At 35.4% G+C, this 25,087-nt stretch overlaps 1 protein-coding gene across 1 annotated transcript in view; it reads left to right on the forward strand.

The window, feature by feature from the left end:
* Window positions 1-25,087, forward strand: part of HERC2 (E3 ubiquitin-protein ligase HERC2) — a 971,627-nt gene that overhangs the window by 382,346 nt on the left and 564,194 nt on the right. Inside the window, exons 37-40 of the mRNA XM_090372402.1 lie at window positions 362-512; window positions 11,285-11,481; window positions 13,670-13,885; window positions 18,361-18,520. Of these exons, the coding sequence (XP_090228528.1) occupies window positions 362-512; window positions 11,285-11,481; window positions 13,670-13,885; window positions 18,361-18,520 (724 nt within the window). The remainder of the gene's footprint in view (window positions 1-361; window positions 513-11,284; window positions 11,482-13,669; window positions 13,886-18,360; window positions 18,521-25,087) is intronic.

A 25,087-nucleotide genomic window follows, 5' to 3' on the forward strand; every position in this document is an offset into this window, starting at 1 on the left:
CACATGGGGAAGGATTACCTCAGTTCAGTGGCATGCCGGTTACAGTACTGCCTTCCAGTATCTGGAGTTGTGAATGTCCATCCAAGATAATGCCTCCCCAGACAAGAACACCTCGACTGCCATATCGATCTCTTTCAGTGATGTTTGCGGGATGATACCGTGTGCCAACCTTTCTCTAGATTATCTGACATCCAGAATTGCTGCCAAGACTGAATTTACTCTCATCAGTAAAGATTTTGTGGTTGTAACCTTTAGAAATAGTGTTGGTCCTTAAGTTTTGCACACCAGTGAACTACATTTCTGCATTATATAAGCTTGCAAAGGATATGTTTATTAATTGATTTTTTTCCTTTTTTTGCAGATTCAAGCTCTGAGACTTCTGAGGACTCTTTTACCAATGTGGATAGCAGACAGCTTTTCTTCTCAGAAGTATAATGTTGTTGAACAGATATTTTCTCTTCTTTCACATATTTTGATTTCTTGTGCATCTGATCCTACACTTCAGTCTATAGGTAATAATTGCAGTGGATATATGCATTAGTAATCTTGTGTCCAGTGCAGAGTTTTTCTCTCTTTGGAATAGATAAATTTTTAAAAAGAAAATCTTAATGAATGGTGTCTTTAACACCTACATGTGCTTTTCTGATTATTGCTTCATTTTTATTTTCTTCTAAAATAAGATTGCAATCAATCTGTTTTTATTATTATTATTTTTTAAGTATTTCATTTTAAAACATAGATCCTAGATCAGGGGTGCCAAAATTGACTAAATCTTTTAAAAATATTACTCTTGCATGCTCTTCAATTTTTCATGTGCTTGGCAGAAAGAAAGGCGCAGGTCATGACTCAAGGTGAATTCCTGGAGCGATGTTGTTTCTAAGTTTGAATTTTTTTTGGGGATGCTCTGTATTTCGCGTGTCCAAAAAAATTTGTACATGTACACTTTGGGCACGTGTGCCATGGGTTTGCCACTCCTTTCCTAGATTAACATTCAGTTTAAATATGGTGGCATTTGAATTAGTTGAATTTGGTGGCCAAGGTAGCACCCAGAAGGGTGCTACCTTGGCCACTTTTATGTTCGGCAGACTACTCACAAACAATACTGGCAACGTGTCAGGGCGCATTACTTTGCTGCAACAAACCTGTGCATCTGGGAAGAAGTCACCATGAAGGGGTGTATCTGATCAGCCACAATAGATAGGTAACTTTTAGCATTCAGAGGGCAGTCTTGGGATATGAGGGGGCACTAAGAGATTCCCAGGAAAACATCCTCCATTACAAAACACTGCTGCCACCGCCACCACCTGCTCTTTTCTGTTGGACCAGGACATCACAGTGACTTCTTTCTCTGCAGTTTGTTGTTGCCCCCTCCAACTGTCTACATGGCATAGCAGGAAACATGATTCATTGGAAAAGGCAACTTTTTCCCAGTTGTCAATGATCCAAACCAGCATTGGATTATCATCTTGAAAATACTGCTGGTTGTACCTTGGTTCAAGTCCATGTGTCTATGTGTTGAAGGTGCTATGGCTCCTGGAACAAAAGTTCAACTCTGCTGAAGTTTTGTGAAAGATACAATCACTAAATGAGGCCGTGTGTGTGTAAGTGCTGTTTGTGTAGAGGGTGTAGGTTACATTTTTCATGTTGTTCTGTAGCCTTCTTAGCCATCAGGAGGCAGTTATCACCTGGAAAACTGCTTCTCAACATCTATCCTTAACCACGTGGAGGTGGGCCTGAATTTACCACACATACTGCCCTTAATGAATGAAGGGGAAAAATTCTGTACCCAGTGGAAGAAGTGCTATACCGGTGGGTACCAGTCATTGATCCCAAGGTCCATGGTCAGCCATTCCACCATTTTCCATCTATTTACTCACACAGGCAGGACAGCCTGTATTCATCACAACCATCAATGAGTCGAGGATACCCATCATTGGCCTGGTGACTGCTGCTCTGTCAACTGTCTATCCACTCTTGGAACACCTTAACTACGGCACTCTGTGAACAGCATGCAAGGTTCATAGTTCCCGTAATACTGCCACTCTTCAACCAATACCTGATAATCATCCTTTTTTCGAAGTCCTGCAGATCATGTTCTTTGTATGGATTACATGCCACAAACTTACAATATCACATTTACTGGTTCTTACAGTGAATAAACTATGTTATACCAGTCTGCAGAATATCCATTAATCATAACCCTCTGCCTTCTGCCCTGCAGCCACCCAGCAATCCATCTTAGAATCTTACCAGTGATCTAAACCTGTTCAAGCTTATACAGTAACCTCCCATGAGGGACTGAGTCAGATGCTGTGCTCCAATCCAAATAAACTATGTTGAAATTGTTCCTTAAATCCAGCTCAAGAGTAACTGTGTCAAAACATTCTTAATTATTGTCTCTAAGATTTTCCTTACCATTGAAGTCAGACTGGTTCATAGTTACTGACCACTCTCTTAGAACTGCCTTTTTGTATTGGTGATACTTTGGCACTTCTCCAATCTAAAGGAATCTCTCCTGAGTCCAAAGATGCCCTCATTCAGAGTTAATTTAGAAATTCTGAATATGAAAAATCTCATATGTCAAAATTGGGCAAATTAATTGGAATTTTTGTCTGAATTTTACAGAATGCATACCCAATAAACGATTTTCTCTGAATAATGTGTTGTTTTCCACCATTTTTGTTTATATTTTGTTATTGGGCTTTCTCATGTTTTGCATTTTGCACAATGTGCATCAGCATGTTAGAGAGAACAAGAAAAAGCAATACTTTTTGATCCAATTGTCAGTAGCGACTCTTCATGCATTAAGAACTTTCAGATAAAGGAACCACTAGGTGGCAGTGATCATAATTTATTGATGTGGAATTTACTTAAAGATATAACTGCTGCCAAGGATAAAGGGAATAGATTTTGCTTTTGTAAATGTTACTATGTTGGTCGTGGACAGCTTTTAAATTTTTTTCAGTGGGACCAGCTGATCTTGCTAATTGCAAATGGTAGTAGTAGTAGTAGTGGCATGTGATGCAAGAAAGCAAGTGTAGGAGCTTATGCAGCATCAGCCAAAAAAAAAAAAAAAAAATTACAAAGCAATCCCCTCTAAATATTTGTCCAGTTCCTCCTTAAATTTATTTAACCTATCAACTTCCACAACGACAGATGGAAGTTTGTTTCAGCAATTAACCATCCTCTGGCTAAAGGCAAATTTCTGCACATATATTCTACATCTGTCCATCCTAAATTTGAATTTATGCCCCCTTAGGTTCATAATCTGAACAAGTGGAAGAATCCCATCAGAATTCAACGTGCCCAACCCATTCAAGACCTCATACACCTCAGTCAGATCACCTCGCAGCTGCCTAGTTTCCAGCTGCTGCAATTTGCAGAACTTAAGCCTCTCCTGGTAAGAGGATCCCTTCATTCCCCCTCACCAATCTTGTTGCCCTTCTCTGTACACGCCCAAGCAAATCTACATCCTTCCTAAAATGAGGCCTCCAGACCTGCACGGAGTACTCAAGGCGTGGCCTGACCATTGCCTTATACAGAGGGACAATCACCTCTTTTTCCCTGCTAACAAAATTCCTGTATATCATTGACAACACCCCATGACCTGCCCTGGCAGCCTGTCTGCATTGCTCAGAAGACTTCATATCTGACTGCACAATTACTCCCAGGTCTTTCATTTTCCACCTCCTTAAGTGTAGTACCACACAGTTGGTATGTTTCTTTGGGGTTACTTCTACCCATATGCAGTACTTTGCATTTTTCAATGTTAAACATCAGTTGCCACTTCTCAGCCCATCTGCCCAAATTTTCTAGATCCTGTTGCAGTAGCACACTGCCATTACTGTCATTAACAACCCTGCCAACCTTTGTATCATCTGCAAACTTCGATACTAAGCCTGATATACCTTCATTGATATCATTGATACATATACAAAAGAACAGTGGACCCAACACCGAACCCTGTGGGACTCCACTAATAACATTAGTCCAAGAAGAGCAGCACCCATTGATTACCACCCTCTGTCTTCTCCCACTTAACCATCCTTTTATCCATTGTAGCAACTCACCTTTAATACCAATTTGTACAACAATACAAAGTAATATGCCTATCACTTTAAAGTCACCACCGGCCAACAAACCATGTTCTTCATACTTAATATTAGTAATAGTATTTGCTATATAATGCAAAGAAGCTAGTCTTTTGCTGCACTGACCAAAAAAAAACTCCACTAAGTAGATAAGAAAAGAAAGTTGTATGCTTCCTTCCTCACACAGATAACCATCCAGTTTACCTTTGAATTTATTCAAACTATCAGCTTTAACTACCTGCAAAGGCAACTTGTTCCAGCATCGACTCGCTGACTTAAAGAAAACTTCCTACAATCTAATATAAACCTCAACCGCTGTAATTTGAATTTATGACCACTAGTTCTGGAATTCTTTATAACAGTGAGAATTCAATCTTTATTCATTTTACTAATCTCTCTGCTTGGCACTGATCATTAATGACTCTGCCAATCTTTGTCATCTGCAAATTTTGACATCATGCCTTCTATCCCTTCATCGATGTAGCTTATGAAAATGAGAAAGTGGTCCAAGAAATAATCCCCGAAGGATCCCAAATGGATCCCAAACAATCCCTCCCTGGATTGCACTCTTAATCATTGCCTCTAAGATTTTTCCTACCACTGAAGTCAGACTCACCAGTCTGCAGTTACGAGCTTCACTCTTAGGACTGATTTTATGTTTTGGTGATACATTGGCCCTTTTCCAAAGGAATCTCTCCTGAGTCCAAAGATGGCTTCATAATTAACCTCAATGGTTTAGTACACTCCTTTGTGCTCTTCCTCATAAGTACATGGTATATGCCACCAACTCTGGGAGCCTTACTTGTCTTTATGCTCAAAAGTTTTTGTAATGAACAATCATCTGTAATTTCATATGGCTCAGTGTCACTCGCGCAGCCTCTTCTCAGCATGAAAGGTCTGTCTTCAGTAAAGACTGATACAAAGTAACTATTCAATTCATCTGAAACATCAGCTTGTTTTATCTAAGACTTTCCCATACCCAGTGCACAAGGGTCTAATCTGATTAGCTTTCTTCTTTGTTGTTTTCACATACATGAAAAATTCCTTGTCCCTGTTCTTTGCTCTCTTAGCCAATGCTTTCTCATATGCAGCCTTGGCCGCCCTGACCTTATTTGTGGTACTATTACAGATCAACATGTACCTGTTGTAGGCTTCAGTACTTTTCATTACTCTCTAACTGTCCCATACTATATTTTTCTGCTCTATTTGACCAGCCAGCTCCGTAGTCATCCATTTCAGCATCCTCCTCCTCCTGCAATATATTTAATGTGCTTATGGATTCTGTGATTTGTACTTTAAAAGTATTCCATAATTAAAATGTATTTTCCATCCACTCGATTCACAGATGCCAGCTAGTGTCTTCAACTGTCAAAGTTCCCTCTTCTGAAGTTAAAACCCATGCCTTTAACTACTGCAACATCTTTCTTCATATTCCAACTGATGATTGCACGATAACCTTGTGATAATGGTTCCTGTACTACTTTAAGCTCTGTGATGTCATCTGATTTGGTAATAATGATGACGTCAAGAATATTCTCCCCCCCCATACTTTTTCTAATATGCTGGTACAAATAATAATCATTTAATTTATTTTAAAAAGGTTTTATCCCATGGTGAGTTTCCTGCTCACTTATTCCAGTCAATCTGGGGCATGTTAAAGTCACCCATAATACGACATGCACTCTTGCTTGCCCATTCCATCTGCATGTACAGATTTGTCATATTCTTCACAGCTTTTCTGGTCTGCAGATTACAGTTCATTACAGTACAGCTCATTTTTCCTTTGCTTCCAACTAACTCACACAATGCAGATTTTATGCTGGCAGATGTAACTTCAGACTCAGAAAAAGTTCTTTTCGGGCCCAGGCCCTTCCACCCCTTCTGTCTTCCCTATCTTTCCTAAATATGTTATACATATTGTAGTGGAACTTGTCATCACTAGTTTCTGTGTGGCACTACATTTCTGTTAGCCCAATTATATCAACCTTAATTGTGCTAACCAATAGTTCAAATTCAGCCATTTTATTGACATCACTCCTGACTAACTTCTTCAAGTTGTTGTCAGGAGTGTTGTCAATAAATTAAAAAAAAAAAAAAAAAAAATTGTCAACAAAATTTCTTCAAGTTCTCATGTTTCTTTTAATTTTCTGAGAATGAGCTACTTACCCATTTATTTCCATTGTGGAGCAACATGACTTTGAGACATCCTCTTTAATGTGTCAATAAAACGTTTCCACTGTGTAGAATTGTAACTAATTTCTAAATAGTTCATTAAGACATTTATATTACTGCAAAAAACCATAGAACCGTCCTCAGAAAAGTAGGGGACTGGTTCTCATTCTCTGTGTTTGTACCATGAGAAAAATGTCCCATTTGCTTGAAGATTTTTTTTGACTTAAGTCTAGAACCGGGAGTTCTGCAGATTCCTTTGGTAAATTTAAATGTCTTACCAGATCATTGTGCTCATGCTGTGAAAACAGTTGAGGACTGGACTCAATGTTTCCAGGCATGTATATTTCAGTTTCCTCTTCAGAAGCTTCACTTTTAGCACTCTGTTGTTTCATTCTCCATAAGTGGAGGGCATGGAATTGGCTGGTTATCTCCATGTGGGACTGGTCTAATGATAGACAGAATATTAGGATGCACCATGTCCTTCTTACTCTTTGCATTGTATTCCCTATATTAATTAAACAAAAGTAACAGTAATCACAGTGGTTTATAGGCTCTCACCAAATCATGGGAATTGTAAATGGTATAACCTTTTTTGCCATTTTCTCACAATCTCAATGCTTCTACACATGTTCAGAAAACTTTATATGAAGCCCCTTGTTTATGTTGGTCACCGAGTTTTCACTCCAAAAAAAAAAAAAAAAAAAAAAACCCTCAAAAATAAACCATTGAGGTCAAGAAACAAATGATTGAAGACAGTGTTGCCAACATGTGAAGATTTAGTTTACAAATTCCCAGCATTTACTCTTAACTTAATAAGTTCAATAATAAACTCTTGACTTATGCTGTATCTAAATTTCTGATGCAGCTGATTGCCCCGGTAGTGGGTCAGTCTAGGTTGGTCATTAAAGGTAGTGTGGAGTTCGTGAATTTTGTAAAGTGTCAAAATATAGGGGAGGACGAGACTATGTGTTGTTGGATGTTGTATCATTAGTCACGTGTATCCCCCACAGTGCATGGGTAGAATGTGTCAAGTTGGCCTTACAGAAGGATGATACCTTAAGGGCTAGATCTCACCTAAATATGGAAGATATATGCTGTGGTGTTGAATTATGTCTTTCAAATACTACCTTGGTATTTCAAGGAGTGATGTATAAGCAGGTTCACGGCACAGCTATGGATTCTCCAATCAGCCCCATTGTCGCAAACCTAGCTATGGAAGAATTAGAGAATAGGATTTTTGCGGGGTTGGAGTTCCCTATGCGTAAGTGGAAACGATATGTGGATGACACATTCACTATAGTAAAAAAGGGGAGAGAGGAAGATGTGGTTAGTTTTCTCAATGGGTTCTCTCCTTTCATACAATTTACCTCAGAGGTAGAAGTAGGCACCACATTTCTGGATATAATGGTGTACGGGGGAGGCCCCAGGCTTAGGACTAAGGTCTATAGGAAATCAATGTGTAGGGGCCAGTACACGCATTATAAGTCGGCTCAGACTGCCCAACATAAAAATAGTGTGGCTAGGGCTCTTATGGGTAGGATGAAGACACATTGCAGTACCTCTGAGGAGGGAGAGAAAGAAATTAGGCAGGTTATGATGGATCCTATGAAACGTGGTTACCTCCAGAGGGTCATTGATAAATATAATAGAGAAGTGGAGCATAATCAAGTAGTTCTGCCTGCACCGCTTACCACAGTTTATATTCCCTACTATCCGGGCTTGTCAGATTGCATTGTGAGGATGCTTCGCGACTTTCAGACACGCTGTGTGCAGCTCCTGGGTCAGAGATTGCACACAGTCACACAGTGGTGTCACAGGTCAAAGACCCCATTACTAGAGACTCTAGTAGTGGAGTTGTATATGAGATCAAATGCTCGGATTGTGGGAAACAGTACGTGGGGGAGGCAGGGCGACGACTTAAGGAACTGCCTGGGGGAACATATGAGAGCTATACAGACCGCAGAACTCAATAAGTCCACCATAGATGAGCACTATTGGGAGAAACAACATCAGGTATCCCCTGAGAATGCTGTCATCCTTGACCGGGTGCATAGATTCTGGGACTGCAAGTGGCTGGAGAGCTTGTGGATTGGGTCATCTGGTAACAATAGTATGAATAGAGATAGGGGAGTTCGGCTCCACCCCCTTTTGGAGGCTGTGGTCCTTGCAAGAGACAAACGTTTTAATTTGCCACGCTCCCAGACCATTTCCAGTTCCAGCACACGTGAAGGGCGCATTAAACATGCGCCTGGTCAGACACATGTGCCGTGAGCCTGATATTTAAGGTTGTGTCGCTTGAACTTCATTATTGTTGAGAAAGGAGGCGGATGCAACCAAAAGCTTCAATGGTGTTTTATCGCTTTTAAATTTATATTTTTAATGCATTTTAAATTCATCAATTCAATTTTATTTGTTGTAAAGTAAATCAGTTTTTGTAAATTATTATTTTACAGTTTTTATTGTATCATTTCAATATACTATCTAGTATTATTTTATCATTAAATCAGTTTATTTAAACGGTTGGTGTATTTGTCTAAACTTGTGGTATGTATAATCCCAACCTTAGAGGCTTTTTGCAGATATCTTGACATCGACTTAAATAATTTGTGAAAAAAAAAAAAAAAATAACATTTTTGAAATCAGTGTAAAAAAACTGAGTTAAAAAACAGCTATTACTTTACAAACATTGAAAACCATGCAGAGTGACGTTAACTAATAATATATAAAAGTAATTGTTTTCACTTCACTCCCAAGTAATATTCGCTTATGTAATATTTTGTATTACATTTTGTATTAAAATTTCGTAATACTTTGTAATCAACAGCACATGAAATGGAGCATGCATTTCACTCTGATTTAATCATTTAAAAATAGTTTAATACACTGCAACCTAAGTATAACGTGGGAGTCAGGCAACAACTTTAATACCCATGTTATAAGCAAATTGAATTATATCCTACAAAAATTTCTATAATTTTTTCCCCAATTTTTTTAACATAAACACAATTTATTTATTAAATAAATACTTTGTTTACTGATGTTTTATGAGTATACAGACTAAAAGACGTAAATGATTAAAGGTTATATCATTTGCTGCTTTGCATTCTACTAATACACAATGCTGTTGTGGACTTACATTTCACGCATCTGTTCTGAAATAGTCATGTAATTTTGTTTGCCAGAACTGATGACAGCGTTTCTTCAGTACTTCTAATAATAATTTTTAATAGTGGTCAGTTGCAATAAATAAAGACGTTCACTATCATTCTGTAGAAACCACTAGTATAAGCATTGGTCCACATCACTGTTTTCAAAAAGTCCAGTTTTCTTTCTTAGGAGGCCTACTCTATCTTCTATGGAGCCTATGAATGAACACAATTTTTCTTCTTCTTTCATCTAATTTCAGACTGTTCCTTCTGGAATTCCACACTTGCAAAATATACCACATTTTGTTTTTTCACTCTTAATTCTTTAACTTTTCTTCTTCAACTGTATAATTTTTTCTTTTGGCGGCCATTACTTCAGTCCTACTTATTTACTAATTTTGCTATGTATTTATTTCTGATGCCCTGGAATGTACTGTATTTTGAAAAAACTAAATCAAAACTATCATATTGCCAAAGTGAAGTCACATGATTTCTCCATAAATCACTTGTGAGTTCTAGTTTAGCCTTTAGCAGCTTTTGCTATCCTAAGTGTAACTTCTAGCCAAAGAAAGGATGTCATGTTTGCTGCTGCTTACAAAAATTTACTTTATAACTAATGTAACACACTTGAAACACACTAACATTACATACTAATGTAACATACTCTTTGTAATTAGCATTCCACTGATATACTCTTTTATTGCATCTCTAGCTGAAGGAAGAAACTGGGTGTCTACAGTAATTAGTCTCTGATGAGTCCTGTTGTTTACAAAAAACTCTGCAACCAAATACTGCATATATTAAAGTGAATATACAGCCAATTTTTAGCTCATTTCCCCCTCTTGGAAATAAGGTAATAGGATGTACATTAGATATGGGTATATACAGTATTCACTTTTTCCAGTTTCCAATATGAGATTGTAAGTTCTTTGAAGACCCTACTTTTTTTCATAATTTGGTTTTGGAGACATGATCATACTCATTGTATATCTGAAACCATGGTATGAAGAGGTGTGTTATATTGAGGCTGCACTGTAATTTAAATGGTTGTAGTATACTGTCAATGTTTTCGCAGTGCAGTTTATGTATTTCTTCCTGAATTTTAATATAACAATTGAAATTTAATAACATATTTAACATTTCTGCCATGATTAATATAATCAGTTAGTCTAATAATAATTGATTATTTATGCATTTAGTGAACTGTCAAAAAAAAAAAAAAAAAAAAAAAAAGGCAGAAAGCAAATGACTTTTATCTGTGAAACTGAGAACAAAGAACATCTTGTTTCTGTGCATCTACCACATTGCTCATTCATTCCTCCCATCAGCACACAGCAACAAACATAATATTCAGTGTGTCAGCTTTAATGTATGGATAGCTATGTGATGTGAATAAAAGAAAAGGGATAACTGCCAGATTTTTTTTGTTCTGAATGTGCAGATGGATAAAGCAATAATAATTGTCAGATTTCTATTGGTCAAATTTTAATGACATTTGGGATGAAACCACAAATCATTCTGCAAGATCCAAATATAAAATTGCATGAAAGTCTATCCACTGAGAGTTGAGTTATTACATGTGGGCAGACAGACAGATGGATAAACATGGTGAAACAATAGTTTCTTTATGCATATATGCAATGTGCATAAAAAGTTGGATAAAGTTTGGTGAGCGAGTTAAATGTAATAATAAATAGCAAGCATGTAATATTATATGGTTATTATACACTACTAGACCTGTATACCTTAAAACCACCAAATGTTTTTGACTGAGATGATTAAAAAAAAAACTAATAAATTCTATTAATCTTAAATTTAGTAAAATGAAATTTATATGAAAAATTAAAAAATCATAGTATATATATTTTTTAATAGAAATTCCATATAAAGGCAAAAGTATTATGCGAGCTCGTGTATCATTAACAGCTTCTCACTGCAGTACAGTAGCTGAAGAATGCATATCTTTGCTTCGTCACTTGCATACACTTCCTATTTGGAGTTCATATATAAGCAGTTACATCTGTAAGCATTTAGTCCAGATGATTGACTATAAAGTTGACATTGCACCATTGGTAAGTATCAGCCTAATATACATTTTTTTGGTAATGAGTAAATAGGAATATAATAATCATTTCATTGTTTTCCTTTAGTATTATTTTAATTAATTTCTTTTTTTCCTTGTTCTTTCTGATTTCATTTTCAGGTTGTTAGGTGTCTGGGAACAAGTCTAGCTTCTGCAGATATTCCTAACATTTTCTTAATTATATTTTGTAAATTATTATGGTTTTTGATGGCTGGTTTTGAGAAAGACTTAAAAAAAAGGCCAGCAAGAAACCATATTATCAAGCACTTGCATTTAAGGGATAACATATTTAAAATGGACTGATGATATCCTACATATCAAGCATGGGTATTTGACACAGGCTATAATGGCTATTATCAGTCTGTGTCATATAGAGCAGTAGCTGATGAGAGCCGATAGACATATTCACGGGCCACTTACGATACAGTCAGTCCTCGTATAACACGTGTTTACATTACATGAATTTGATCATACACGATTTATAAATAGGGGAACGATATCTTATATAACACGAACCGAATTCGCTTATGCACGATTCGCCTTTGTGTTTACAAGAAATGGCAGTCGAATGCAGAATCACCCCAACTGAAAGCAACACGATAGGAATAAAGAGAAGATTCTGAAAATGTATTTATGTGTTTTATATCAGTGAAAGGGAAACACATTTCACCATAATAACGTAAAAACCAACACAATTCCAGCTATCGGTATAATCGCAAATGCAATTAGATTGAGTTTACTACCAGTTTATAACAGATTCCACTAACAAAAACGCAACTGGAAATTGTTTTTATTGTTTTATGGTAGTAACCCCTAGAAATGTGCTTTAGTAAAATGTGAGGTGTTAATAGTGTATCTCTGCCTTTACGGTGTTGTTTATTCAGTTGCTACACACGCGCAGCTTTGTTTATGTGTATCAAGCATGCCTCCTCGTTTTGTAATTGTGCTTTATTCCCTAAAAATGAGTAAAATACTTAAAAGGTGTGAAAAGAAAGCATCCTGGTGAAGACACTGCAGATTCAGAGAGAAAAAGAAACGCAATATTGATAAACAGAGGCGGACTGGGTCAAAAATTCTTACCCGGGAAAATTTATAGTGGCCTCATACTGCGGTTTATGGCCAAAATCACACTGGCCTCCGGCCCACCGGGGTTTCCCTGGTAAGGCTTATGGCCAGTCCGCCACTGTTGATAGCGAAAAAATATGAAACTGTGAAACGCTTTGAGCGAAATGAAAGACCATGTGATATTGCACGTGCTACAGACCCAAATGAGGCAACGCCGAGAATTACAAAGAATGCAGAGAAAATAAAAACAACTTTCATAGCAGGAACAACTCAAAGTAATTAAAATCCATTAGATTAAGACACAAAGAATTGGAAGAGATGCAACGGCTGTCAACTGTTTGGATAGAAAATCAAACAAAAAACAAGTTTGCTTACAATAGAAGCAAAAGCATTAGCAATATTTTATTACGTAATAGTCATAATAAAATACGTAAGTATTTTATTACGATTATTTATTGTGTTTGGTAATGTTCTGGTTACAAATGTGTGTTCAATCTTGGGTGGTCGGCACCTAACCCTATTTTTCCCATAAGCCCTGTTGTTTATATTGCACGATTTTGCATTGCACGAGGGTTTCTAGGAACACAACTATCGTGCTATACGAGGACTGACTGTACTTCTATTTACCTTTCTGGTCATGGAACTTATCATCCTATGAGCTTACAGAGAGAGAGAGCCAAATATTATCTTTTATTTACATGAAGCATATTCCTTTTTTTAAATGAAATGAATGCAAGTAAAGTCAGCATAGGCAAGTAGGTAAAAATGTGAAGATTTTAATTTGTACCATTCATAAAGGTAATGTGATATGGTTATGAGACATTACTAATGATTTGCCAAAAGCTAGTACTCTACACTGATAGAATGAATTCAGTCATTTATAAAATTATTTAACATCATATGCACCAGTTTTTTCTAATGGTCATTTATATTATGCACAAAACTAATGATTCACATAACAGATATAGTCTTATATCTGTTATAAATAATAGTCTTATTTTTACTTGTATTTGTTTATATAAGTTGGATTTGTAAATCATCATATTTGTCTTATGTATGTATGTATTAACGAATATAATATATATTAACAAAGAAAAAATCCATTTTTATAGTGTGAAGATTCATCATTTCCTAAATTACATGGTATAATGTTGGCTGTATTAGGAGTATTAGGAGGTGTAGATAAAAGAATCCGACTTGGTGGACAGGTTATTGTTGAAGAAAGAGGGATAGGAACAGTGTCAAAGATATCACCAGTAGGAAAAATTGGAGTCCATATCCATGATCAGAGAGCACTACAAAAATATTCACTTGCTCAACTAACTTCAGTATGTAAGATGTAATTCATCTATTTGATATGTTTACGCTGTTTTTCAGACTCATTAAGATATATTTTTAGATGCACTGTTATTATTTTTCTGCATGTCATACAAGTACTTTCTATGCAAAAGTTATAGGGATACACACTTCTTGATTTACATCAAGCATTTAAAAATTATTTATCTCAGAAATTAAAAATAGCTAACTACAAAGCTTGGCAACTGACATATCCCTAACTGAAAAAGGGAGGTGTTGTCCTCTACTTCTGGATAACCATGATTAGAAATTCAAATTTTTCCTCAATTTTGCAAAAAATAATTTTTATGTCTGTAGTACATAATGATTTCCTTTTTAAATCCTTTTATCAGTGAGTTTTCTGCACTTAGGTTGGCCCCGAGCAGTGAATTCTGAAGATCAGTGAGCTCTGTGGAGTGAGTTTTTCATGAAATTTTGTGTTTATAGATGTTTCAAAATAGTGTTTTGGCAAAAAAATCAAAATTTTAAAATTATAGTAAAAAATGCGTAAATAAAACCCACCGTTACTTTTTTGATGCAATAATATCCACTGTCTCTGTTGATGAATTACTTTGATTCATTATTTTAAAAATCAAATTCTGGATCTGAATTCCACAGAAATTCTTAAATTTTTGTAAGCTGATATTAGAAAATTGATCAATAGGTACAATCTTTTCTGATTTTCAAAGGTATTTTTGTGCTTCTGCCTATTGTGAACTGCATCTACACTTAGTTGTAAACACAGATAAGAAGAAATAGTACCGTGTACTAGAAAAAGTTTAGGACCTTTCCTGTATTAATGGACACATTGTTTGAACTGACCTTCAAAGTATAGATCTATATACATACTCCCCAAGAGCCCACACATGAAATATAAATGTGTATGTATGGCTGCAAGGGTGAATGTATTTTTGCATTTCCAAATTCTGACTTAAGATTAGTTATGGGGATGAAATCCCTCATTATTGATTTTGAAAGTTTTAAAATAGATAGTAGTTTCTGAAATTTAACCATAATGATACATTTTTCTATTTTATTTAAATCATAAAAAAAAATTAAGTATAAACTTAAGGTATCTCATAAATAATTTGAATAGTTTTGCCTGTTATGTGATGAGAGAGGAGGGCAAATAGAAATATGGTGTTTTAAAATTTTTTGAATGCATTTCATTTATCTGGTGCTTGATTTTTTTTTAAATTGTGGGTCTATTCATAAATTATTTTATGCAAATGAACTTCTTAATTTCCTCCACCTCAAGAACCCTTTGTAACATACATTAATTTTTTAAATAAATAAGCTTGAGGGGAGTGTCAGGGAATAATCTTGAAATATTGGTTAGGAAGTGTAAATTGTTTAAAAATTTATACTTCCTTTCTACTGGAGTTTAACAGTGTTTTAAGTTCTGTAGAGAATAAAGTATTAATCTACAAGTTTGCTACAAGTAAACAACAAGCTAAAAAAAAAAAATCAAAAATTTAAAAGCAGAAACTTTCCTCTTAAAATGTGTATTTAAATGTCTTTGCCTTTTTGGTCAAGATGATTATCTCAAACCAAGGACCAGATATAGCTGCCCATCCTACCTTCCTTGGTACCTCCTCTCCATTGACTATATGTCCTAGTAAAATCTCTCCCTATACTCTTCACTAACATTTGGTCTGAAAAAATCCAGGTGAGAATGCAAGCAGTGGAGCTTGATTGATATTGACTGTACATCCTGGTGGAATTTTTCCCAGTGTCCTTCACTGACATCACCCAGATTTGGTCTGAAAAAATTTGGGTGTTAGTGCAAGTAATGGAACTTGATTGACATCCCTATACCATTTTTCCATAATTTTCAGTCAACTTGTCAACAAATTCTTTGTAATTTTCACTCTCAGTATTAAGCGAGCCATTCATTACAGGGCAAAATGGCTGCCAGGCATTTCACTCAGCATCAATCATTTTGTATTCCAGTTCTTGTCAATATCTGCTAAACTTGTTAAATAGTAAATATGCCACCTTCCACTTTTGAATAAAACAATTTTGGAAACAGACTGTATATGTCTGTAAAGTGCTTTAACAAATTGTTAGACCAGTCCCAACTTGATATGGAGTGGTGGAAGCAAGACTTTTTTAGAACCAATGGTTTATTTACTGCATTGCGTGTGTGCCAGGCTGCAACTCAATTCTAAAGAAACTACTTTGCAAACCCAGAAGAAATCTCAGCTTTTTGAAATACTCACAGACATCCCATTTGTGTTGGTCATAGTCATCCTTCTTTAATATGAACAGTGTATGCAACTGGTATTGATTGGTGGGTACAGTTGGCCTCCAATAAACATTGTTTCAGTATGTTGTTTTTAATTTTAAAATTTTAAATGCTAAATATGAAAGCTGCTTCTTCTACTAATTTGCAAAGAAGTATTTGAAAGAAACAAACTACCAACAACAGTCTTGCTCGTTTCTAACAGTGTGCCAGGCCATCATGTTAACATTAAGGACCTAGATTTTCAAGTCAATTTAGCAACAACAAATATGACCTCTTTGTCATTGATGGACTTAGGTGATAGCAAAATTCAAAGCCAGTATTCAAGTATTCAAAGCAGACCATGTGAAAACTGTTCACCAAGATGACACAAGAACTGATCATTGGTTCTTGAGTTCTGGAGGAGATACAATATTAAGAAATTCACAGACAACATTGCAGAATTGTGGGGGGGGGAAGTCTTTCATTCTGCAATAACTGGCATGTGGTGGAATATGGCTTGAGTGTATTTGCTGTGTCCAGGAACTTTTAAGTGTTCCCGAAATTCAATTAAAAATTATGGAATCATCAAATGAGATTGGCTTTGATGAAGTGGACATGTAACACAGAGGAAATGCTGGAATCACACAATGTAACTAGCCAACAAGGATCTGACTGAGTTGGAACAACAAAGGGTAACAGATTTGCAGAGGAAGAGGATATGTGGCCAGCACAGCAAGTAAAACAGCACATAACAAAAGAGATGTCTGAAGCCTTCAATTTATTTAAGAAAGGGATGGCCATCCTTGTTAAAGATAATCCAAACATGGAATAGATGTAGGATTGAGTGGTCTTTTGGGCTGCCCTGATGAACTGTATAGGAAGATGCAAAATTCTGTTCCTTACCTTACTTCCTTAAAATATGAATTATTTTGTATGACTAATACAATGCAATGTAAATAATAAAGGTTTACGAATGGACTGTAGTATGTATGTATATATTTTTGTTAATACCCTGCTTTAATATAGATTTGTTTAAGTTTTGTTTTTAACAAGCAGTTAAGTGAAGTTTAAATTAAGTTGCCAAGTCCAAAAATTTGACCTTAGGAATGCATCTCCCCTTTATAACATAAATGTACATATGTAAAAAAACATGTATAATTTGTTTTGTTTTTCGATATACATCACCTTTCATAGTAACATGTATTTATAAGTTGCCATTCAGAGGGCACAACAAACAATATGCCCACTCTAATTGCAAGGCTTCAAGAACAGTCCATAAAAGTTGATTACTCAATTTGCTGGCCTGACTCAACTGAGTTCAAATGTGGAAAATGTAGAATTTGTAATATTGAATTCTTTTGCCATATTTTTATTCAAGCGAATGCGTCCATAATCATATTTGATAGCCTAAATAAATTTTAAGGCTGAGCTGGACAGGCATTTGGAACGAATGGAGGGGTGAAATGGTTTTTTTTTTTTTTTTTTTTTTTGGCTGATGCTGCATAAGCTTGCTTTCTTGCATCGTATGCCTCTACTAATATTTACAATTTGGGCCACACAATGCCATTCATAATTTTCAAGAAAAAATTTTCTTTTGTTGTAAACCAGTAATAGGCATAGGTGGACTCTGAAAATAATTCCTTGTACTGAATTTTTTGCCCAAACTGTTTAGTTCAAATGAGACTTACAAAGCATTATAATAACGAAAGCTGACTGGGACTTAGAAATATGTTTTGTTAGAGTGGAAATTTCCTTAAACTAGTATTCATTGTAATGAGTACAATGAGTACTATTTTAAGGAAATAGTACTCATTGTAATGAGATTTTACTGTATTAAAATTTCGTGTTATGTTGTGCACATCAGGAAGGGGAATTGTTAGATAATAATAGTGCATAGTGGAGTTTATACTCTGAAGCCACTGTGTATACAGAGGCTTCAAAATTGGCAATTCCATTCTTGTGTTTTGGAATTCTATCCTTTGAATCATGTTTTTTTCCCATGTTTTTGTAACATGACCTAAGAGGTTTTAAAGTAAAAACTTATAATCCTGTGTTTTTTCAGTGTTATGGGCTTGGAGATTGTAATCATGCACATTGATACAGTACTTCTAAATCAAGCAAAAAACCCCTGGCATCTGCTTGCCATACGGCTAATATTGTGTGAAGCCTCCACCCCTTCAAGCAATAAATTGATCTTCATTTTGGCTGAATAATTGCAAGAAATATTTTATTATATTTTAGGTAGTGCCAACAGAATTTAAATTAGAGGGACTTCTTCATAATGAAGAAATGATAAGGGTCTGGACATCTCTCATAAGTACTGCTGCATCCATAACTCCACGGACTGAGATCCATCCAAGAGGCTATATGTCACAGTCCACTCCTCTTACTACTTACAAAGGTGAATTTTGTTTGTTAATTTCTTTTAATAGTAGATTTATTTCAAAAGAGCTTCAGAATAAGGAAAAGACATTTATGTGTGAGGAGATATCTGAAAAGTTTCTGGCCTACCATAGAAAGACACAGTCATCTCTAAGAACTATACACTTGATGCAATTTTCCCTCCTCTTTCTAAATCCCTTACTGTCTTGGTCATTTAACCACTATTAGTTATTTAGCACTTCTAGTCACAAGACTTAGATAGCTAAGGAGACAAAGACTTAACAGTTCATTATTTGAATTGTCAATTCTTCATTATTTGTCCCCTATTTTTGCACTATTTTTAAGTCCCCATTCCACTGAAATTTTTTTTCATACTCCATTATTTGTTGGCAGTATGATGGAAAAATTCACAGAATATGTATTGCAACTCAGTCTCATGATCTTTCAAAATCAGACCATGAATGCCATAATATTTTCTGTGATTGTCACAACTATAGGTTTTCCAGATATGGGTTCACCTATTACCCCCTTTAAATTCAGCAATGCAGTTATTGATTGTATATGATGACAGTCAAAATTTCTAAAGGACTGGCTGGGAATTTCTTCCTAGCTAGTCTTTTCTTCAAAAAAAACCAAAAAAACTTAAGATCTTACTCTAAAAATTATTAAATTATAAATATTTATAATTTAATATTACAAATATCATTTCTAGAGGTGACCATGTTGCATAAAATTTGAAAAATTAAACATGTGGTTGTTTAATTTTATACCATAGAAAGTACCAAAATACCATAGAAAGTTTCAAAAAGAGGTATGACAATGCCCCCAGTCACACTACTCAAGTAACCACAGAGGCAGATTTTTAAGTTATGAATTGTTGTTATCCTAACTCTTTTCTCCAAATGTGGCTGTCTTCAGATTACAACTTGCTTCCTGCACTGAAAAAAATTTGAGTGGGTGGCATTTTGGGACAAATAATGATGCTGTTATTCATGCAGTCTAAGAATAGTTGGAGGACCAAGACACAGTGGATTCTATTTAAGAGTCTATTAAAAAATGAGGGAAGGTTGCATTAAGTGTGTAGCCCTTAGAGATGACCATGTTAAATAAAATTTGAATAATTTACAGATTGCCTCATTCTTTCTATACCAGGCCAGAAATTTTTCACATATCCTCATTAAAAAAAAACAAAAAAAAACATGTTCTTGTTTATACTCCTGCATAACCACTGGTCAGTGGAATTTACAATAAATCAATCAATACAAATGAACCCCGGTCCACTCAAAGAGCGCGTGTTACTGCACTCACACTCCTGACCACTCAGCTACGTCATAAACTTGTTTAACTATAAATAGTTTATTAAAGTATTAAATTATGTATGTTGCTAGTTAACTCCCCTGACTTACATTTACTGTTGTCCGACTACATTGAACATGAGTCCGTGTTTGTAGCTGAAGAGCATGTTCTTGGTAATTGTACGTAGAAAAATTCTTATGAACATATCCTAAAGTGAGCCATTTTAAAGTTATGGGTGCATCAGAATATAAAGTGGTTTGGTTAATAAATAGATTGTTGCATAACTAATTAACATGATTTTTATTTCTTTGGAATTTACATGCCAACTGTTTTGATGTATTTGGAATAATATTTTCTTTACTTTCTGATTTTACAATAAGTTTAGTTTTATTCTTGTTTTTAGTGAAGTTAAGGACACACTGAATTTAATATGTGGTTAAAAACTGATGTTTTCAAGCACATCTGTCATGTTTAGGTTACATAACTCACTCTGTTATGTTTTTCTATATATCACATCTCTTATCTGGTTTGTAGAGGAATATTGCTTAATAGCCCTGCTAACCCTTCCTTTAAAAACAGTAGGTAGCATTTGGCTGTCAAGTTGTATTTAAATATGGATGGCCTGATGAGTAAGTTTCCAATAAAAACTGCATCAAACATTCACTGAGAAATGGATCTGGAAATGTGTTTCTGTAGTTATGTGACCCCCCCATCCCTCCCTGAACATACATTTTGTGTGTTTGTTATTCCATCTCTGTTGAACAAAGTTTCATATGTGAATAAAATTTTTGTATGGGGTTCCTGATTGTACAGGAGCCAGTGGCAGAACCCTTCATGTACAAAGTAATCATTTGGCTGCAGAGCCTGGATATTTTAGACAGGAAGGGGTACCAAAGTTGTGCACAGTCCTCCATACTGTTGTCTAGGGAGCACCAACTCGAATGGCAACCTTTTGGATGTTGATAGTTAGACTGCATTCTGTGATTTCCAGTATCTCTTCTCCAGTTCTGCAGTGTATCTTTCACATTTTGTTTGTGAGACAGTAGACCAATTTCTCTGATATACAGTGACAAACATTACTGAACCTTTGCGTATCTGGCAATGTTCAAGAAACAGTCAGTGATCAGGAAACTGCCATCGGTATTCCTTGACCACTTATTGTAAATTACATCACGAACTATAAATACAAAATATATTTATAGTTTGTGATGTAATTTAAAATATAAAAAACAAACTATAAATATAATGAATGTAATAAATAATTTGAACATAGTAAAGTATTATGAGTCTTAAAATGATGGAGAGAACTGAAATTGTCAAGTGGCTTGCATAATATGAACTACAGAAGTGTTTTTGATAAAACCTACCCACCATATAAAGCATCTTTTGAAGAAGTTTAATGAAGTGAGAACAGTGCAGTCTGTTAAAACTTGGTAGATCTAGTATCTCAAAGATATTTACCAATTTGTAACTTGTAAGAAAAGAGGATATTTAAAGAAGTCTGAAAAAAGCTCAAAGAAAGCAAAGTGTTTCTTTTTTAATTTTTAAAATTTTTTTTTTCATGTAGAAAGGAAGAACTTTTGTACTTGTACTTAGTAACATGCATGGGTTGAAGGTTAGGAAGACAAGAAGATAGTTGTTAACATTACACTTGAATTTTGCTAGATTGTAATTTTCAGGGAATACAGGAGAAGGAAGGTTGTTCCAGAAAGCTGATGTTTAAGGGATAAACAAGGAAGAAGAAAAGTTGGTTCTGGGAATACAATAAATGGATGTTGCCTGGTTGTGGCATGAGAGAAAGAGAGCAGGGAAATTACAGAAGCCACTTCAGAAGAACAGTGCCTGTGAAAATAGTTATAGAAAAGGCATGCAGCAGAATCAGTACATCTGTGAGACAGAGTGGAGAGACTTTATAAGAGATGAGTAATTAATTAACCTGACTGCTGTTTTTTGAATGGAGTCTAGCAGCCCGAGAAAAGTTTTTGGTGCATCACCTCAGATGTGAGAAAAATATTCCATGGTGGGGAGATTTGTGCAGAGTAAGTAGTTGTTTAGAAAAAAAAAATAATGCTAAAAAGCAAAAAAGAAATGCCATGTTTTTTTTTTTTTTTTTTTTTTTGTTTTTTTTCCCTGCAAAGAAAGCAATGGGTGTGATGTACTTAAGCCAAGAAAGATTAGAAGGCAGGGTAATCTCTGATAGAGATATGCGATCTAGTATAAAAATCTGGGTGTTATTGAAGATAAGATAGGAACAGTAGAATTATTTTAGTGAGATATAAAACGGGATTGAGTTTTAGAATGATTGAAATTAACTAAATCATCTTTGATCCATTGGAGAATTACCTGCAAATAAGCATATAAAGAATTGGTGGTGGATATTTGAAAAGTTTAAGCTGTTTGTGCAGGGAAAGGTTTCTCAAACTGGAAGGTGGAATGCAGTGTGTTATCATCAGCAAAACTATGGATAGGATTTCCAGTCAGTGGAAGGAGGTCATTAATATATGAGAGGGAAAATAGTGGGAGAAAGAACTGAAACTTTGATGGAAGACTAAAGACTTCTTTACTAACGATGGAACACCATCATTAGTAAAGAAGTTAAATGTGAGAGAGCCATCTAACATCACATGCAGAGGGTGATAGTCACAGAGAAAACTAGATATCGTTGCAAAAAACAGTCTGTAATCCTGTTGAAAGCTTGTTAAGAAGACCTTTATGCCAAACATAATCAAAAGCCTTGGAAATGTCAAGAGCCACTGCTTGAGTTTCACCATTATCCATCGAATTTGTCCAATTATTGGTAACATTGCTATTCTATTGCCAATGGAGTGACACTGATGGAATCCATATTGGCAATCATTGATCAGATAGAAGGTTGCAAGATTTATAAGTTGAGGAGTTCGTAATTAATGGATTTCTCCATTACTTTGGAAGGAGTAGAGATAAGACAATAATTGGATAGGAAGGATTTGTCACCCTTTTTGGGAACTAGCTGGATATGAGCAAATTTCCAAGTGGAAAGAAAAACCCCAGTGGAATAAGAAAGAAAAAGGTAACACAGGAATAAGTTCTGGAGCACAGATTTTAAGAACAAGTGGAGAAATACCTCGAGCTTTCTTGGAATCAAGATTGTCCAGAATTCTTCTGACATCCTTTTGATGGAAGACTACAGGAAGCATTAAGTGGAGTGTATCGGGAATGGTACGAGGTGGTTTGCCAAGATTGTCAGTACAAGAGTTATAAGAAAAATAGGATGCTAAATAATTCAGCTTTGTGTGTAGCTGAGATGGCAATAGAACCATCAGGTTTTAAAAGAGGTGAAAGTACAGATGGACAAAAGACCAGAATGCTTGACTATTGTTTGGATAAAACAAGTTTTCTACCTTAGCCTGTTCGAATCTAGTTTTAACTGATTAATAGCTGCTGTACTATTGTTGCAAGCTTTAATGTATGCAGAAAATGAACCTGGAGATTTGGATGTTTGGTTTGGAATTTAAATATGAAGTTTATCATACTATGTTGCTAAAAAGTTTGAATGAGGACGACCCAGATAAAAGTTTGGAATTTTCTGAATGGTTTTTTTTTTGCCATGAATGTTAAAAACCCAGATATCTTTGACAATGTTTTGTGCACTGGTGAAGCCATATTTAAACTGAATGGAACTATTAACCACCATAATTGTATTTATTGCTCTCTTGACAACCACAATTTATTCTATAACAAGAATTTAAATGCTCCTTTCATGTGACAACCTAAGCAGGAGTTTTGGTATTCTTGGAACTTTCTTTGAGGAAAACTGACTAAGAAAGTTACCTGAGATTGCTAAAAGACAAAATCATTCCCTTAGTGCAGTCCAAAATTTGAGCATTGCTTTTTTTTTTTTTTTTTTTAATGCAGCCTGGATCGTCAGTTCACTGCAAAAATTGTCTGTGAATTGTTAGCTGAAAAAGTTGCCTAGTTGATGGGTTGAACTAGTTGAGGTTCCTTTGAATGGCTGTTGTGCTCAAATTTAACACCCTGTAATTATTTTTTGTGTGAATTCGTAAATGATAAAATATTTAGTAAGAAGAACAGGTTGGTGCTGGAGCTTCAGAAGTCAATAGTTAGAGAATTTGAGAACATTTCTGAGGCCCTGCTGTCAGCAACTTTCACTTTGTGCCCAAAAAGACTACAGTTTTGTAAAGACCAAAATAGCAACCATATCAAGGAGATGTTGTAATTATCTCTCTGTACATTAAAAAAGTTCTTCTCCTAGTGATATTTATTCGAGCCAATGGGAGAAGAGGGCGGCGCAACTACGTCACTACAAATGTGCAGGTAAATAATTACATAGATCATTTCCTAATTAGATTTCGATCTATGCATTATAATGTTAGTATATTAGTATAATGTTATTATTATTATACAAATAATAACATAATACAAAACTAAACAAATATTTACAAAAAAATAAAATATTTATAAAATATTAAACTGTTAACAATCATACCTCTACGTTGGTGAATGTTACATGGAAGGAACACAAAAATGGTTACTGGGCAGACATTTGCTGTTGACAACGTAGACTGCATACTTTTGGTTTGTCACTTTGAAAGCTAACTGCCTCCATAACGTTCACCAACCTTGTGCATGAGGTTGGTGAACGTTATGGCATCATTTGATGTTCTATTGTAATATTAGTTGGTGAAGGGACCCAATATAGTTTGTATATTTGTATATAGTTTAGTATTTTCTAAATATTTTAAATATTTGCATAGTTTGTAAATATTTTAGTCCTGCTCTTTCAAATGCAACAATATTCTTCTTGCATTATGGACCCGAAGCAAAAGGCCTTTTCCTAAGTGATCTATGTAAACGCAGGTAAATAATTACATAGTGATATTTATTCAATCTTGAGAATGCCGCGTGGTGGGGGTGGGGTAGCCAATGGAAGAAGAGAGATGTGGGTCATGTGGGTGGGGTAATTACGTCACTCCAAACGCACAGGTAAATAATTACATAGGTCATTTCCTGATTAGATATCAGCCAGCGTTTCGACAGGTGTGTATTTTACGTAAAAAAGATTTGACTTACTCTGTATATCTCAACATTTAACGTAGAAAAGCGTGCAAGAGGAGGGGCGAACCCCCCCTAGTTATTATTATTTTTATTTATGTATGCCCTTTCTATTGTGCTAGCATTAATTAAAATATATTTGTATAATTGTATTGTTATTTACATTCAGACATGTTTCCTTGCCAACTGGGCTAGCCAGGTGGATAAAGTGCCTGCTTGGCAACCCAAAGGTAGCGGG

The sequence above is a fragment of the Mastigoproctus giganteus genome, chromosome 1, assembly GCF_048544385.1.
Source record: "Mastigoproctus giganteus isolate SK-2022 chromosome 1, ASM4854438v1, whole genome shotgun sequence".
Lineage (NCBI taxonomy): Eukaryota > Metazoa > Arthropoda > Arachnida > Uropygi > Thelyphonidae > Mastigoproctus > Mastigoproctus giganteus.